The 19,501-nt window shown below is 35.4% G+C and overlaps 1 protein-coding gene across 1 annotated transcript in view; it reads right to left on the bottom strand.

The window, feature by feature from the left end:
- LOC136027112 (uncharacterized) overlaps positions 1–19,501 on the bottom strand; it is a 75,054-nt gene that overhangs the window by 15,891 nt on the left and 39,662 nt on the right. The window contains exons 5-10 of the mRNA XM_065704057.1: positions 13,755–14,826; positions 11,816–11,982; positions 10,262–10,447; positions 3,695–4,510; positions 2,751–3,248; positions 266–502 (exon numbers count right to left, since the gene is read on the bottom strand). Of these exons, the coding sequence (XP_065560129.1) occupies positions 266–502; positions 2,751–3,248; positions 3,695–4,510; positions 10,262–10,447; positions 11,816–11,982; positions 13,755–14,826 (2,976 nt within the window). The remainder of the gene's footprint in view (positions 1–265; positions 503–2,750; positions 3,249–3,694; positions 4,511–10,261; positions 10,448–11,815; positions 11,983–13,754; positions 14,827–19,501) is intronic.

Below are 19,501 nucleotides of genomic sequence, written 5' to 3'. Positions count from 1 at the left end.
AACACTTTCATAGTGCTAATTCGTAAATCAAAATTCGTTATACATACTTGCAGCAGTATATATTCACAACAACTATCATTCGATAACTACTGAATCATTATATTGGTATTATTTGCATTTAGTATTTGCTACTTTTTAAGAAGAAACAGGAGATATTAGTAACTGTCTAAGTATTTGTACTATTGTATCCACACTAAACCTCTTTTATCATAGTCATTCTGTTACAGGGAAAAGAAAAAAAAAAGTCAAATTTGCATGTAGTTACCGTTTGTGAGCCAATAAGAGCACGATAACTACCGAGAATCACCAGGGATGACTGCAAAATGTCTTCTTTTTCTTCCCAAGTTGTACTGCAAGTAGAAATCAAGGAGAAACACTTTTGTAGCGCAAGACACCGCACCTCTGCTCTTGGTCCAGGCGCTATACGAGCTTGCATTATTTGACACAGAAAGTGATTATACTTCTTAAACTGAGACATGTTCCGCATTTCAACAGCATAACGCTAAAATAGTACGAAAATCTTATTATTTTGAATTTGCAAAAATGACCCTAAACTACAATATGAGCCCTTTACTGTACAAAGCGAATAATTTGCCTGGTTTGTCCAAGAAAAGGCGGCTAAGTCGGATATTGAGAAAATCCAGCTTAAAGTTACGTCTGGTTTTGCCTTGATGAAACAAATACAATATTGAGATTTCTGGCATTTCTTGCATAGTTTCTTCATCTTTCATCAAATAAAGATTGTTTTTTTTTATTAAATAAGGTCATAAGAAACTATTGAAAGAAAATTAGGATTTCTTAGGAGGGTGTAAAGAGGGAAGCTTTGAACCGATTGCGCGGCAGACGGAGCGTAAGCAGCTGTGTCGGCCTCATTGCGGCACGGTGCTGCACTGAGGCGTTAGTAGTAGCATCAATAAAAGCTTTTGCACCCCGAAAACGTCTTTTGCACTAAGCTGCAAAAATGTCAAATTCATTGCCAATTTTTACCGAAGGGATTGCTAGTTCTTGCAAAAGGTCGGAGTTACGTCATTTCAATTTTAATCACAATTAGTTGACAAAATGGATAAATTTAGCCCCATCTGTAAGCATGCTCAATGAATACAAAATTTGTAAGTAAAACTTTCGCATGACTAACATATAAACTTTCATCAGATTTAGGGAGATTTAGTGGCAAAAAGGCGAGACAGCAGTTTTCCCACCAAACAATCATGACCACTTAAAGCGACGAATTTTAATGAAATTTAATAGGAGCTAAGGACAGTATTAAAAAAGAATAAATATGAAATAAATACAGAAAAAAAAAACCTATATGTGCCCAGAAGTGTCTGTTGCTATTAGGCGACTAAATAGACGAAAACCGAAGCCATAACTAGGGGGTTAGAAGGTTTAAACTATAATGTTTGCCCAACTCGTAAAAACGTAGTAAAAATAGTAAAAACGCAAAAAAAAAATGTTGGATACGTTTTGTTTGTTAACCCCCCCCCCGAACAAAAATCCTAGATACTGAAACAGTATAGCATTTTCCGTGTTTTCATGAACAACCTATTTCAAAGCATTTTACAGTCGTAGATTTAAGGATTACCTGATTCCTTAAAATTTTACTGAATACAGAGTTGCCTCAATACGGAAAGTCTCTCATTGGTTGGTTTTCTCAGTCTGAATTTCTATTGAGTATTTTAGTGTTCATGCGGTGTACAATCACAAGAACGTGCTACTAACATCACTAACAAATGAACATGGGACAAATCCCTAAGCTTATAACTTTGCTTTTCAGAGACCTAACAGAAAACAGACACAAGAAGAGAAAAACTATAGATGTTCTTTACAGGGGACATCAGTACAAAGAAATCAGAATAAATTCAAATAATTAACAGATAAGAGAGATAAAGAGAGAAAGGTGCTGTTTTTGATTATATCAATACCAAAACAAAGGGAAAGGGGATGGGCTTAAAGAGAGGATTTCCACTGAGAATGATCCAAAATACCTGTCTCCTGGAAACACTTTGACCTAAAAATGCACGTCTACATGTTTTACGAGAAATTACACAAGTTGGGAAAATAATTTTTATGGAAATGTTTTTTTTCAACTCTGATATATGACAATAAAATCTAGAGGAGTGGACTAGCCGATTAACGCTTCAACCATTCATATGGTAAAGAAATCGCTACTTTTTACTCCTTTGAGGAATTAGGGTATTAAATCAAAAGAGACCTATTTTAAATGTCATTCATAAATCTTGGCTTTTTTATCAGCAGGTCTCTGCCACGAGTATTCTATTATACTTAGTCTCTCGGATCTTTTTTGTTCTTCTTCTTTATTAGTCTCAGCAAAAATTCACGTTTATTATCATAAGATACTTAGTGTCAAATAAGCGTAAACGCTTGCACACTATGTAAAATGTTGGGTATTTCCTGAAAGTCAGTAAGTCCTATATTTCTTTCTTTTTAGTTTTATTTTTATTTACAGTCTACCGAAGTAGTTAAAGTTTAAAGAAATACTTACCAGTCCAAGGACTATCTACTATTATAAATTTTATACAATCTGAGTTTTTTGACAATACTATAAATTATCTTGTTGTACCATCATGCCACCTATTTTCATTTATAATTTTTTTATAAGCCTGTCACAGTTCTCGTTTTCTAAAACGTTGGGAGTTTCTAGAGATGCAATAGATCCTATATTAATTTTTTTTTTTTTTTTTTTAATTTTCAAGTCTACAGAAAACTTTTAAGTTAACAGAAACACTTACCAATCCAAGAACTATGTCATTACAAATTCTTTCCAAAGTGACTTTTTTGACAATACTACAAATTATCTTCAGCGTTCCATCATGCCATCTATTTTCATGTGTAGATTTCTTATAAGCCTCCCACAGTTTTGACATCACATTGCTAGGGGTTTTCCGAGCCAGTTTTTTCCTATTGACAAGAACAATGTCAAATAGTTCTTTGGAAGCCTCGGCCCATTCTTCACTTCCACTTTCTATTCCTCTGTAAGCAATGCTAAGAATTCTGGGAAGACGATTTAAGACCGTTTTGGCTTTCAATTTTTCTGTTTGTTTGGCTTCGGTGTAAACTCTGAGGATACTGGAACAAATAGAAAGCAATGTACTATTTTTTGTTGAGTTTCCCATGTCGACAAATAACTGTGGGGAGGCCTTTAGGCTTTTTTGAAAGCTCTTGATGATACTTTTTAATATTTTGTCTGCAGTAGCTTTGTTTGGTGATTTCTTAAGACGTTTTTGACCCTAAAAAAAGAAGAAGCTTTTAGAATATTTTAAGCTTCTATTATAAAAACAAAGAAAAAAAGGTAGAAATACCAGTGCATTTTACGCGGGCAAGACTGAAAAAAGTCGAGAGGAAGAGGAAGAAGAAGAGGTAAAGGAAGAGTTAGAGGAAGAGGAAGAGGTAGAGGAAGAGAAGATGTAGAGGAAGAGGAAGGGAAATAAAAAGAGGAAGAGGAAGAGGAAGAGAGAGAGAGAGAGAGAGAGAGAGAGAGAGAGAGAGAGAGAGAGAGAGAGAGAGAGAGAGAGAGAGAGAGAGAGAGAGAGAGAGAGAGAGAGAGGGAGGGAGAGAGAGAGAGAGAGAGAGAGAGAGAGAGAGAGAGAGAGAGAGAGAGAGAGAGAGAGAGAGAGAGAACAGGGTGGGGTGTGTGTGTGTAAAATTTAAGAATCCAATTTTAGTTCTATCTCACCTTCCGCAAGTTCTCCAGAAAAAGAGCTCCAGCCATTTGAGATAAATCTGTTGACTCCTCCTTTGAAAAACCGGAAAAATTATCCATATTACCCAATGATTTTGCTGCTATCTCTGTAAATACTTCAAAGACGGCTTTCAGCACCTTAGGATTGTCCAATATCTTTCCTTTTCTTATAAGCCATGGGAGTATACTATTTGGATCAAAATAGGTCAATATGGGGCAAGTTTTGTCCCCTGAGTCCAAAGCACACACTAACAAATAGCACACTTTTTCCGATATGTCTGCTTGATTTGTTGAACTCAAAATTGCAATAAGGTAACATACTAAAAGAATTTTCTCGACGCGCCTAAAGCTGTGGACTGGGAAGTGCCCCAGGATTTCCAATTTTTGCAACATAAAGTTGACCTCCATATTTCCTTCAATTGATCTTTCTAAAAAGTCCTTTTCAACTATAGCCGTAATTTTTTTTAGACTGTCTTCTTGCATCCTATTATTGTTGGAATAAAATATTCCATGATTTTCTTTCACTATCTTTGTAAAACTAGACCAGCCGTCAATATTTTCATCAATTAAATTGAGCAATAAACCAAGCTGAATCCTTTTATTGTCTACGACATCATAAACATTTAGTAAACTTGAATGTGAGGGTATCATAAGCAGACTGGCCAATTTGATAGAGGCTTCAGGAGAAGAGCTTTTACAGTATAGCGCGAACTGAGCTGAGTTGGGTTCAATCTTATGGAGGTGATCAAAATCTTCAGGAGTGAATTCCTCACGTCCATGTAGCTTGAAAAATTGGAGATGAATCTCACTCTGAAACAATGGAAGATTATAAAAACCAAATAAAAAATATACAAAAATGTAATGGTAGTCAGAATATATATGCCTAAGTTCTACAGGAATGGTAAACATAAAAGGATTAAGTTAATAAACAGATTTGGTTTAAACAGGAATCATTGGAGTGACTCTGTAGGCTCAACCAGAGTCGATACAGCTATAAATTGGTACCTGGGGGAAGTAAAACCCCTATCGCACTTCCTGGCGGAAGGGCCATGAAACGGAGATCCGCAACGTCAGCACGGATTTTGAAAATCTAGAGGAGAGTAAAACAAGCCTATGAAGGAAGGAGGAGGGAGTAAAGAATAAGGATTTTGACCTATGATTGTATTATTGCCTAACTACGTGTACCGGGTAGTGGTGGTTGTTTCCCTGCTTGAGACTAACTTGATTTTCTGACCTTATTTTTATCTGTTGTCTTTGCATCCGCCTTTATAGCTTCCTGTTTGGCTTTGCCCTATGGAATATGGCAAAGACTTAGAAAAACATGGTATAAATGGGAAGATAAAATTTTTTAGACTACGGCTATGTAGATATCTTGATCACCCATTATTGGAGTGACTCTGTAGGCTCAGCCAGAGTCGATACAGCTATAAATTGGTACCTGGGGGGAAGTAAAAGAAAGGGAGTGCGAAAGCACAGGATGCTTGGCCCCCAGCCCCCTATCGCATTTCCTGGGTGAAGGGCCATGAAACGGAGATCCGCACCGTCGGTATGGATTTTAAAATACAATGCCATATTCTTTATAGTTTTTCCCTGACCTTGTTAGATGTGTATTGCGGGAGAAGATGCTCCCGAAAAACCCTCGAGCAGGATTCTATAAATAAATTGCAAAAATGTAATTAAAATATCTTTGAAATTAGACCAGTTACAAAACCATTAGATTCCCCTTTAAGGTTAGAACGGATTTCACACAGGAAACATTCGACAGAATAGCTACATAATTTAAGATGTACAAAAAAATAATTAGGGAAGTTTTAGGTGTAATTTTTTAAGCGTAAGAGTAAGTGACTCCAACCTAGCACTGCAAATAGGGAAAATAATTAGAATACAATAGCACCCAGTACTAAAAAAGACTGGTAGATGGCAGTGAGTCAGTTTAAATTCAAATTAAGCTATTCTAGACTATAAAGTTTACATTCAAATTTAAATCCTTCAAACTTTCACTTAGAACCATTCTTTATATTTCAGGAATAAAAGAAAAGCCAAAAGGATCCTGCAAATTTTCTCTACAAGACGGGTGGTGCATTAAAGCCAGAATCAGCAATGAGTCTTTATTGTGAGTTTTCTCTGTTGTCACTTCGAATCACCTGCTCAAATTGGCCTCTGAACGGCTCGCGTAACATGGCTCGCACTCAGCTTAATCAAAATCAATTAGTTCTTTTAGGTCTAATTATCTTTTTTATTATTACTGAGAACACTCAATTATAAAGCATTTCGAGAACTTAGAGATCTCTTACAGGATTGCAGTTCCTTTTCCACCGTTTTTCGGAATATACCTATTTTAATATAACTATTAGACCTTTTAGGTCTAATTATCTTTATTATTATTATTATTGTTGAGAACACTCAATTATAAAGCAATTCGAGAACTTAGAGATCTCTTACAGGATTGCAGTTCCTTTTCCACCGTTTTTCGGAATATACCTATTTTAATATGACTATCAGACCTTTTAGGTCTAATTATCTTTATTATTATTATTATTGTTGAGAACACTCAATTATAAAGCAATTCGAGAACTTAGAGATCTCTTGCAGGAATGCAGTTCCTTTTCCACCGTTTTTCGGAATATACCTATTTTAAATACTATTCCGAAACCTGATCAAACCAAAAGTAAATCTGGTAGTGTTGCTAGCGGTGATGAGGCAAAGTACAAAAGAAGAAACCTCAGGAAAAGGAATCGCATGCGTACAAGACGCCTAAGAAGAGTCACTGATGTTTTGATCTCAGGGTCAAATTAGGCTCAATGAGACTAGAGAAGAGGCAACTCCTCCAGTCAATCCTCTAAAATCAAAGCATATAATGTACACTATCACATTCGAACAAAATGACGTATCATACATATTTACATCTTTATGGGAGAAGAAAAATAGGGGTTGAAAGTTTCACAGAAACAGTTTAATTCTTTTTATTTAATAGGTTACCTTTGCAACATGAACACAATTTAACTTGTTATTATTCAATGTTTGGGGATGTTTAGTTACATTAACTCTAGATACATGGTGCACCTTTGCGCTATACGGGGTACTTGAAATTTTCAAATGGCAGGCCCTAAAAGTTTTTTCTTTACAAGGAATTCAAGACAAATCAAAAAATATTTCGATCGGAACTTTTACAAGAATGCTTAAATCAGAAGTAATAAGCATTTGAAATAAATATGACTAACAATCCACTATAACACCATGCCTATAATTTACCTTATAAAAAAAACGTAAAAATTACATTGTTAGCTAAATAATATGACTTTATTAGTATGTAAAAATAAGTGAAGTACTTTTTCAGCTTGGGTTCGGATGCATTTTATCCCAACTGTAAATGATCTTTCCTCCCATCTATAAAATAAATACGCAAATGCAACTGAAACCACTATAGATGGAACTAGGGAATGAAGGAAGGCAATAGGATTATTTCCTGACTTTCTAACTCATTTCCGAAAAAAATTAAGTACAGCCTTTTGTTTTTGGGCATGACGAAATAATTTCAAAGTGTCATTTTTTCCGCACAGAATGGTGTTATCAGTCCTCCATCATCGATCGATAACATTTTAAAACCTGTTAGATATCTTTATTCAGATTTATTTTTATTCAAAACACAATGAATACGATCCTATTTCTTCATACAAGTAACTTCAAAATGTACAACTGAAAACTGAAAATTTGAAAATTGAACTCGGCGGTTCTCCTTTTGATTGGCTTTACTGAAAAAATCCTACGAAAAGGAATAATAAGAGTTTCGATTGAACTTAAAACGAAATTTGTTAGAAATTTCGCTAAAATGGTTTAGCCATTTCTTCGAAAAATAAAAGTTATATGGGATGCAAACTATTACTAAGAAAGGGCAGCTTCATCACCTCATAAAAGTTTACCTGAAACTGACAAAAAAGACTATTGACCCATGTCATGTCATGGTTTACTAAATACAACAACAATAAAAAGCACGCATATTAATAGGTAATTGCTCAAATTTTTAATAAAACATTTATATAGGAATAAAAAAGTTTATATTTAGATTTTTGCTTTTAATTCGTCTTTATTTTTAACAAACAGTTTTTTCACTGAATTCAAATTTTGGTCAAGGATCTATAGCAGAAATATTCGTCTAGCTTCTATTTTAAGTACTGTTTTCCAAAAACTTCCTCATTCCATATAACTTTTCATTTTTTGGAAGATAAAAGCCAGTGTAGTCTTGGTCATTACTTAAGCCGTTTGCTAGAAGACTTGATTTGTTAATACTTGGAAACGTTTCAATGATTTACAGTCACCTTGCACAGGCCTTAATACAATAAATGGCCGATAAAACGACGGGGTCATGGAAAAAAGGTCAGTCCGTCGTTGATTCAAGAGCAACCGTTCTCGAACGGTTTTTGCCCATGCCTCACCTAGGCAATCCTAAAATTCTGATGCCCCTTCACGGTATTTAATTTTGTTTATTCAATATTCTACGCGTATTCACCTGAAGAAAGCTTAAAAGGCCATTAGGTTTAATATTTTTTTTTCGGGTCGTCCTCTAGGCAGAGCTGTTCCTAAGATTGGTGGCGCCCGCGAGAAAATTAATTACAGTGTCTCCTCCCGATTCGAATATAATCAAAAAATTCGAATCAAAGTTAAAAATTTGATCAAAGTGGGCAACTCCCCAACCCTGCCCCCCTCCCCCCCAGCTGAGGAACCGGGGTAGCTGACCTGATTGCCCTCCCCCTTTGAACGACTCTGCCTCCAGGCAAAGTTTATGCTAATAAAGAATATTTTCTGAATACGAAGCCTTTTATACGACGCATAGCGTCATTACGATAATATCATGTATCTTTTTGCCCCTTTAATGCATTTGAACGTGACGCTATTCACGTGAAACTATATTTTATTTTTTTCAAATAAGGTTTTGAAGTCAGCCAAAGGGTGCATATCCTATTCATGAAACACGAAACTATTGTCATGCCCCACCGATGGGTCCTACGCCTCACGTTGGGACTCATGGTTCTAGAGCCAAAATTTGAAAAAAAAAAGATTTTAAGTCATCCACCAGATGTGAGTCACTATAAGTCAAAACGAAAGAGGTATCACGTGCTACGGGGACTTATATGAAATAAGACTCTTTACAATCACCCTCCAGTCATCCCTAGCCAATGATTCCCCCTATATTTGGATATAAAGATACAATCCCTCCTAGATATAGATATTTATAGGGATATATCTGTATATACTATGTTCTAGGTCATTCCTAGAATATTTATCAATATCTGATTGTCCTGCGTCCTTCTCAAAACACCCATCATGGATTGGTTTCTGTCTCCCAAATATCCTTGTCCATAGGGATAAAAAAAAAACCGGTTCTTATCAACATTTGGCTCGATTAAACTTAGTTTTTAATAATTATGAAAGTGAAAATAGAAACACATTCATACCTATATAGTATATATACATTTCTATACAGTAAATATTTTTAACAAAAGTAATTTACTGAGGTCTTATCATATTGAGCTATGAACAGAATCTGAGCAAGTGACATATTTCTATGCATAAGAAATGAAAGGACATTTTTCCACAATTTTAAAGAGCATACATTTGCACAATAAACTGATTTTCCAAAGGTAATTCACCGCTTTCTTAGCGCTTACTTTAAATTAATAAAACCAAAAGTACTAAACTACCTAATAGGTCAAAGCAGCGCCACGTATATCTTTATTATTACATGAGTCTAGACATAACATACTGGCATTTTCAAAGATTCAACATCAGAAAAGAGGTTTTACTTGTCAGTAGAACAACATATTATTTAGGAATCAGCCTACAAAATATAAAACCAATCAAAAATCGAAATATAATTCCTAAATCTGAACCTCCCGTTTTATTTACAACCTTATTGGTAAATTATAACCATTCTAGTTTGGACAATGCGATATCTGGCTAGTTCTTCAATAGTAAAATTGTTTCATACATTTAAGATTTGTATATTACTAAAGTTCGCTGGCCCAGGATAAGCCAAAATAACTTCCAAGCCAGTTGCCCTTTTTGGGGGTTGGGAAAAAGAGCGGGATGCCTCCCTTAGATATATGCAGTAAATAGAGTTTTTGCAAACATTTCAATAATAACCACGTGTAAATCGACTAAATGCATCGTTTTAGTTTTTACAACCTTATTGGTAAATTATAGCCATTCTAGTTTGGAAAATGCTATATCTGGCTAGTTCTTCAATCGTAAAATTATTTCATATACTTAAGATTTGTACATTACCGAAGTTCGCTGGCCCAGGATAAGCCAAAATAACTTCCAAGCCAGTTGCCCTTTTTGGGGGTAGGAAAAAGAGCGGGATGTCCCCCTTAGATATATGCAATAAACAGAGCTTTTGTAAACATCTCAATAATAACCGCGTGTAAGTTAACTAAATGCATCATTTTAGTTCAACCCTTTGTAATTACATGTACATGACGCTCCAAAACAAGGAGTGTCGATCAGGTATAGTTAGTTATCATTCCACACTTCTCATCTTTGAAGAAATAATAATAATCTTACTAATAGTGATGCATCAACCCTTTTTTTGAATTTTTTTGGTGGTGCAACAAGTCCTGGAATACTGTCACTGTCTTCATCCATTCTTTCTTCATTCTGACACTGACGGTAAACAGCAACATACCTCATTAGATTTGAATGAAGTTCGTTATAACTCACTGCCAATTTAAGAACTCCATTCTGATCATTCTAAAAAAAGGAAAAAACAAATCAAAATCAGATATCCGAATGAAAGGAGGCTGAGCAAACATTTCCCACTTTTTAAGGATTTATACTTACTTTGTTCGCCCACAGCTTGAATATGCTTGTCCAGTTTGGCACACTGACATCTCTTACGAAGAATCGGGAAGAATTTAATCTATTCAAAACAGAGCCCCGCGAATAATTTTAAAAGAAGCTAAGGTTCCAAGCTCTTTCTTCTAAAAAAAAAAGCCAGATTGGAAACATTTAAGCGCAGGAGAGTTCTACTGTGTCTCGGTTTTGCAAAAACTGCAATAGCAAACCTTTCATCGAAGATATTTTCCCCAATAGACACTCCCAAACCAGATTTCAACTACCTCGAGTTATTTCTGAGCCCATGCCTATCTATGCCCCAGTTCCCTCCTTTACCATCAAATAAAAACATTTGGCATCTACATTATGGAAAAAATCAACGAAATATCCTGGTAGTTGTCTCTTTTTAATTATTTTGTACTGGTGTTGCCCAAGTTTTGAATATTGTTCGCTTGCTTTGCCAACCCCCTTTTTTTATGCGACTTTATATTTTTTTAAATTGTATATGTTATTTAATAGTTTTTTAGCTTAACCAGTTTTTAGCATTTTAACTTGATTTGACACTGCATTTTAATTACTTTGACTAAGGAATGATTTTTCATTTTGTTATTGTTGTTTTACCATCGTTTGCCGGTTTTTTAATTTTCTTGTTTTTTTCAGCATTTTGCATGTTTTTTTTTATATGTTTGAAATTTGAATTCGGTATGTGTATTTTCATACAAAATTCATAGATATTACTGAAAGAAACTGTAAGAAGGGGTCTAAGGCCAATGGAAGCCATCAAAGAAAAATTTCCAAGAGTCCCACATACATTTAACATAATTGGCTTAATTGTTGCGTCTTGGACTTGATCTCTAAACTTTGTAAGATAATAAAGCAAGAGCCTTCCTAGGATTTTTGTTCAAAAGGAGTCATGAAAAAAAAGAAAAAAAATATATCAAAGATCTGTTAATATGCATTTTTGTTATATTTTTACGAGTCAGACAAAATTGTTTTCACGAGTCACAAAACTTAGGTATATTATGTTAAAAAATTTGCTAATGTTTTAAGTTTTACAAGAGGTCTGATATTTAGATGCCCCCTCTCCAACCAATTTCACTGAACTATAGTCTAAAAATGAAATATCAGTTGAACTAAGCAGCAAACCCTGAAGCTTTCATGTAAGATATTTCATATACGAATACCGTTGAATAAAAGGTAAATCTTTAAGCAAGATCATTTTTACATTATTTGGCATAGTTTCAGAAGTAGTAACAGATAAAAAGGCCAATAAATCCTTCTCACCTTGTCCAAGTCTTTTTTCTCAAAAATTTGTTTGATCATTTCTTGAGTTCTTGTAGACAGACACGAGATCTCTTCAAATTGGACTTCTGGTAGTGTGTGGTCCACCAACTTTCCCGATAGTAGAATCGATCCCAGAATTAAACACGATGGCTGGCTGACAAAATCTACTTAGAAAAGACAAGGATGAGGAATATCGCATTATTTATAGCCTATTCATATGTTTCCTAACAGTGTTAAAGGTAGGTACACGCAAAATGGTGAATTGATGTATTCTGCTTGTGTAGCGGCCATTTAATCGAGTAGTTGGGACCTTCTTAGCTTTAGCTTCATAGGTTTTAACTATATGAAGTAAATAAATACAATTCGTCGTTTGATTTATTATGGTATACAAGTCGTTTCACGAGAATACCCTTAGGAAACACTGGAAAATCCTAGTTTATTCAATTGCCCCTAAGAGTTTCAAATTGATCGGACAATCAGGGCCGAACATGACCACCTTTTTTACTGTAACCTATCCGTGAAAGAGAGTTAATATATATATAATTTAGGGCCATATACCCCTTGAAATGTGGGGTTACATGGACTCAAGAGACATATTTTTTAGATTATTACACTATTCTGAACAAAATGACTTTCCAATGCCCCAGAAGGTTACGACGATATTTAGGGGCAAAAAAGGGCACAGGGGGGAGGGAGCTGGTCACCACCCATCCACTTTAAGCCCTGAACAGGTCACTACAACTTTGAGTTTTGTTCGAGTGAGCCCTCTCCGTTTTGTCGAAGACCACACCTTCCACACCTTCCACACGAGTAATAGAGAAAAACATGGGAGGCACATGGCAACAGCAGTGCGTTGCCCCTGATTCCTAACCGAATTTTTTACTTTTCTCCCTCAAACATCGTCTGCTATTTTATCAGTTATTTCCCTAAATCATTCTATCCACCCTCTGTGTTACGAAATTCTCCAGTTGCATATTTTGCTTTTAGTATCCCTCTCAGGTTTTAATCCTGAAGTCTATTAGCAGTAAAACTACAAATGAAACAACTACGCTTCTTAAATGTCATCTTTAAATAGACTCCTTTACTTTTAAAATAAATAGGAGCATTCCTGGCCACTCTAGTGTCCAAAATCGATTCTGCAATCTTGAATTTACAGTAGCATAAACAATAAGTTTAGCCGTCTTATGTGTACTTGGACCTTTCTATGAAGCAATACCGCTAACTTATTGTGCTAATACGAATCTTCAGTTCAATAGAAGGGAAATACTGAAAAAGGAAATAAAGAATGGGAAATATATAAATAAGCTTAGGCAATTTTAATGGGAGAAAAATTTGAAGAGGAAAGAACTTCTTTCTTCATTGATACTACAATAAGTATGCACTCGAATGAATTATATGTTTGCCAATCATCAAGATAAAACAGCGAAAAACCAATATTTAAGTACCAATAGAAAAAGCGCAGGCAAGCCAGGTCGTGGTGAATAGGTACAAATATCAATAAAACAAAATCAAATCACGCCCCATATGGCACAATAGGGCATAATATCCAATAAAAACATAAGCAGATAGACAGTAAATAAACAATAAACGTAAATATAAACAGCAGATAGAAAAAAGCACAAGTACAAACGTATTCCCCCTTTAAATTTCAGAATTTCTATATGTATTTTTGCATAGTTTGTCGATTTTTGGCACTTTTAAAAGTCTCAAAGCCATGTAATATCAGTTCCCACAGCTTGATGGTCATGACTCCTCATACAATAGAATACAACATAAAACTAAAAAAAATCGACATAGGTTATTTTAGTATATATAGGTTTCAGTATATTTCGTTTTTGCACTAAAGGTGAAACACAAGCTATTTTTGTTTTGGTATTTTGTTACTTTAGCTCCCTATTCTTTTCAATATAATACTAAATAAAGAAATTAAAAACAATACCTGATTTAAAGTCATTCTCAATGCCCTGTAATATTAGTTCCCATAACTTGATAGTCTGAGCAGAAATCAGCTCCAAAGTCACAACATTCTCCAAAGACTCCAAAAATGGCCTCCCCACAAAGTCTGATCCAAGTTTTAACAGGTTTGAAGCTTGCAAGAGAAGCTGCACAAATTTAGACACATCCCTGAGCTTCACAAAAGCTGTCAAAATTGCTGATAAAAGACTATCACAATCATTATTAGTTACATCAGTTCGGCTACTTAATACAGATTTGATAATAGGTCCAGGAACATACTGTATAGAAACTGGGTTAATATTCATCAATACTTCACAAACTTTCATAACCTTGGGAACAGTTTTACCAAATTCTTTTATGAGGTACTGTACTAAATTTTGAAGCCAGCTCATAAAGGATAAGCCGTTTAAATCAGTCATCAGGTTATATTCTTTCTCTTTTAAGATTGACAACATGCCTAAAACAGCCTCAACTTGAGTTTCAGGCTTTGAAGTCGCCTGAACAGAAAGCGAAGTTGAATCCCTACTTGTCTTTGTTATTATAGCTGGTTGATCTTTTGCTTCCGGGTATATCCCCAAAATAGCCAATAGCAAAGCCATAAATATAAATGCTTCCGTCTGTGATTTCTTGTAGCGACGCAAAAACCCTTCAACGAGAAGTCTCACAATAAGTGGACACTTCTCGTTCTGAGACATTTGTTCTTTGCATGCAACTATTATTGCTTTCAAAGTGTCAGGATAGTGGGGGATTTCCTCCTTCTTTTCTGGTATAGAATGAAGGAATTTTTTCCAGTCTTCATACAACTGGTTGCCAAATATGAAGTTTTGCACAACGACAGACCAACGAACTTTGGCTTCAGTAGCATTTTCGGCTACTGGCGTTGAAACTAAAAAGGATATTGCAGGCGGAAAGACGGCAGACATGAAAACTTGCAGAAGCTGAAGTGATGGCAAAAGGCGATTCTTTTCTTGAAGCTGAAATCCAAGTCGGCCAAGAAGTTTGAAATAATTTCCAAAACTTGAAAGAAAGCTGCACTGACGAAGAACGGAGCTCGTCTACAAAAAAAAAGTAAATTTAAGATACTTTTAAACCATGCCACCATAAACAGCGAGTTATTTTAACATCTTTCGAACTAAAGCAAATATCTTTATTTTTAAATTTACACAAAACAACCAATATGGTATTGTATTATTTTCCAATGGTTCAAAATTTGACATATTAACAATAGTTAAGAACAGCACTATTTGGCTTCCCTTTCTAACGTACACTTGGGGAATAATGTGATTTGCCTAAGAGGACCTGTCAAAAGATTACATCAATAGAATTAAAACATACCTTTAACAAGGATTCATAGCACTAAACTATTCTTTTTGAAAATACTTCCAGAACCACACAGGGTCAAAACTTCTGGAAAAGACTTTCTTTACACAAAAGATGGGTTTCACAGCAAAAAGACTACAGGACACTGTTCAAACTCAAAATACAAGTTGTTTCCAAAGAAAAATAATTGGCAGCATCAATCGTTCCTTAATGAGTTTTTAAGCTTTCCTAATTAAAGTTTCAGTTTATATCACGGTAAGTTTATTTGATAATGTAATTTTCTTTAAATTTTTGGCAAATAAAAAATCATTTTCAACCCATACATACTTTCATAAGAAGAATAGTAGCAAATATTTTAATAACAAATTTGGAGTTTCTATTCTAGCTTTTGCTCTCCCGAATTCATACATATAGCACATAGTACCCAATGCCATAGTAGCTTGTATGTGTAAAAACGCCACTAGTGACCACAGTGAAAATGCTTGAGGAAAGAATTTCTAAGGAGTTATTAAGCAAAAGCCTCAAGAACATCTTATGACTAGCGACTTCCATTACTCATAGTTTTCAAATATGCAAAGACCGAATGTGTCGCAGAGAGCTTTTAAGAATAAATTTGAATTTGCTCTGAAAGGGTGTACTGTTGGTGCTAAGATTATAAACAAATTCAATTTTCAATTTAGCTATGGAGTAGGGGAGATGGGGGCGAAACCGTACGTTTTTGAGTTTTTGACCCTATAAGATGTTCTTCTAAAGATACAAACTTTGTTTTCACATGAACAGAAAGATTAAATATTCATCTTTCTTAGGATTTTTTTTCAATGACTTCCATCAAGTCGTTTCACAGTGAGACCCAAAAACAAATGACGTCTTAAAATGTCCGAAGTCGCCCCTACCGTGGAGCGAATTCGGACACATGAGGGGCATTTTCGGACATCTATTAGTTAACGATTCAAACAGTGCATTCAGATAATATAAAAGTAGCAGAATTAACTGGAATATCAAAAGAGCTCTAAGGGTATTTCACATTATTATTTTATGGCATAGCGAGACAAGTCACACCCAAATACAAGGCCTTTGACTGCCTGATCGCCCTGTCCCTCTTGCAGCAAAAGGAGTAGGCAACTTCATAATTATATCATCAAAATCAGTTTCAGGAAAATCAGGACATTCTGGGAAGATGAACTTTTCACTTGATTTGCGGAGGTAGTTTATTTTAGCTAATCTGCCACTCACTTCTTCAATCTCACAAACATAGTGTTGCAATCTTTATGTTTAAAATTTGATGTTTTTGATGTTTTGATGTTTATCAGAGTTTTTTTCGCCATAAACCTCACAAGCACCAGGAGATTTCCAGGAGAAAATTCTTCGTCAGTCTGAAGTTCACTAACACTTCCAATGTCTCCCTGATGGCATGTTTGAATGGTGCATAAACCGAAACATCAAGGGGGTGAATGCGATGAGAGCAATGGAGAGGAAAGGTCAGAAGATGAATGCCATTATCTTTGCTCAAGGAAACTACTTCAATTGAAATATGTCTTTCATGATTGTCGAACAAGATCAAAACAGGATTCTCTTTGCTAGGTTTAACTTCTTTCTGGAAGTGCTACAATGAACAAACGAAATTTTCCGAGGTCATCTATCCACTGCGATGGGCTAAGCCAATGCATCCTGGTGGTCCATCTTGATACATTCTCTCAGGAGCCTTGACTCTTGGAAAAAAAAACACTGATGGAATAGTCTGACCAGTTGCAGACACAAAGCACAGCATTGTGGTATTTTCCCCTCTTTCTGCCGACACGGTCTGTGCCACCTGTTTTGCCCCCTTTTTAGCAATCACCTTCGGAGCCTGAAAAACTGTGGGTACTCCTGTTTCGTCGCAGTTCCAAATCCTACCAGGACGAAATTGTTACTTGCTATACAGTCCCTGAAGATTACGAAAGAAGGCACCAATTACAGTGGCATTGAAGCCGGCAGCACAAGCCTGGCTTGTATTTTCCGGTTTTCTAATGGACAAATTGGCATTACGCTTCATAAATACTTTAAACCAGTCAAATCCTGCTCCTTCATTCAGCTCCCAACTTGGTGGGAATTTGAGCTTCAGAGTTGTTGCCCATTGGTAGGCTAACTTTCTCGTTGCATTTGGATTTAGTCCGTGTTTCAATACTGAGCAGTTTTCGAGGTATATAGCAAGATCTCTCTCTTGTTTGGGAGTAAAAACGAACTTGGAACTCTCCTGAACACTATCATTATCATTGTTTGCACTTGGGCTACCCTTCCCAAGATCTTGCATTCTACTCTTGTAGCGTTTCACGGCATCCACAAGGGTAGACTTCTTCAAAGAAAATTCTTCCGTGGCTGATCAGAAAGATGAATTCTCATTTAAGACTTGTCTCACAGCAAGCTTCAATAATTCTGGACCTGGGGGGCCACCCCCTTTTCGAATATAGGTGCTAACCATCTGTAAAATCAAAATCTAAAATGTCAAGCACGGAGAGAGAAATGTCCCAAAGTTTTGTGAGCTGATTTTCTTTGAGAAAACATACTTCAAAAATAGTTCTTTGCCTGGGTGTCTGGATTGATGAATAATAGATTTTAATATATATTTTGTTGTGGGATTCTCGCGCTGGGGTGACCTCCTCTGTTAACTTTTATCTTGTATGTTTTTTTTTATGACGAGATGTTGTGTTTTTTCTATGCATTTATACTGTCCCAGCCTTACGAGCTCTGCTCGCTGTTGGGGCGTAATATTGTTTTTGTTTTTTGAAAGTTGAATTTAATAAGTTCTTATTCCTAGTCTATAATAAAATTGAAATATTTGGTAATTTCCTAGACCTAGCTACTTCAATTCCAGACTCGGAGATACTTCCATCAGCAAGGGGTGAAACCGGACACCACGAAATGTGTCCGGAGTCGCCCCCATAAAACTGTCCGGAGTCACCCCTTATTGACGCCATTTTGAAAATTTACCTTTTTTTGGAAACCGCCAGACATTTCTTGATGAAAATTACGAGGAATATACCGGAAACATACCTCTTATGATCCTTCTAACTTACGAACCTGTAGCTAAAATAGCTTGGAAAATATATGACGAGGACTATAGGTGTCGAAATTTCCAGAGAGTATATAAAAACTTCTTTACCTCTTATCTCAGTAGTCTTTGGCATCAAATATTCAAAACTTCCGCCTAATGTTCGCTACATGAATGGCATCTAGCAGCGATTTTCTGAATGTATTAGTTCAAAGACTTTGGACGAGAGGTCCAACGGACGGTTTCGCCCCCGTATGGTTTCGCCCCCCTCTCCCCTACTATGATGCCTGTGATTCTATTATTATGATTTTATTAGTTTCCTATATTAAAGCGCTGGAGATCCTTTTGTTTTCAGTTCCCCATCTCCTTTAATTTAGAGCTTAAAGGATGGATTTTATGTTAACTATTTTATTTCCTTATACCGTAGTATATTTTCCACTGAATATTTTGTTTGAACGGAAAGATTTTCTACAGTCCCCTCCATAAGCACATGTTGTTACTTTTAGCCTGAAAAATTAACAAATAAGTTTATTATGTTTTGAAAGCAGAAGTGAAACTATTAAAAAAAATGTCCAAAATATTCAAAATTTCAAAATTAATAAATTATCTTTCTTTTCGAAAGGAATAAGAGGAGATACCACTCGATTGTTCCCTATTTTGTCTCTTGCTTCTTAACTAATGTAAACAGGAGGTGAATATACAGTTCAATATTACTAAAAGAAACAAACAAGACGAGGCCTAAATGTCGTTTCAAATAAAGGAAAATTCCTTTATTTTATAGTCAGAATCTAATGACTAGCCAAGCCGAGCTTACTTTCTCCTAACGTAATGAGGTAGGTTATCACACTGATGGTTATTTCTTTGAATCATCTAAAGAGCATTCATTATGAATTGCAGACATGGAGTAGGTGGAATGATGATTCTTTTACACTGCAGTTACAATTTATGGTTTATGAAACCTTTCCCAGGTTATTCAAAACGGGCAAGATTCTTTTAAATTACTTGATCCTTTTGAAGAAATTTAAAGTGCAACCGAACTTCTCTATTTAATTGTAAAAACTTGATGGCTAACTACGGTAAGCACACCAGCAAATAATATATATATATATATATATATATTTAAAAGTTCTGAGCCACAATTATATTGCATCAAAATGTCATGGCAAGAATATTATTGCATATAAACTAGAAAGAGCATATACTCCCATTTTTAGTATAAAAGAACTTTGCCCATATAAAACTTGATGGCTAACTACGGTAAGCACACCAGCAAATAATATATATATATATATATATTTAAAAGTTCTGAGCCACAATTATATTGCATCAAAATGTCATGGCAAGAATATTATTGCATATAAACTAGAAAGAGCATATACTCC

The sequence above is a fragment of the Artemia franciscana genome, chromosome 5 (genome assembly GCF_032884065.1).
Source record: "Artemia franciscana chromosome 5, ASM3288406v1, whole genome shotgun sequence".
Taxonomy (NCBI): domain Eukaryota; kingdom Metazoa; phylum Arthropoda; class Branchiopoda; order Anostraca; family Artemiidae; genus Artemia; species Artemia franciscana.
This window is presented reverse-complemented; position numbering and strand designations above follow the sequence as displayed.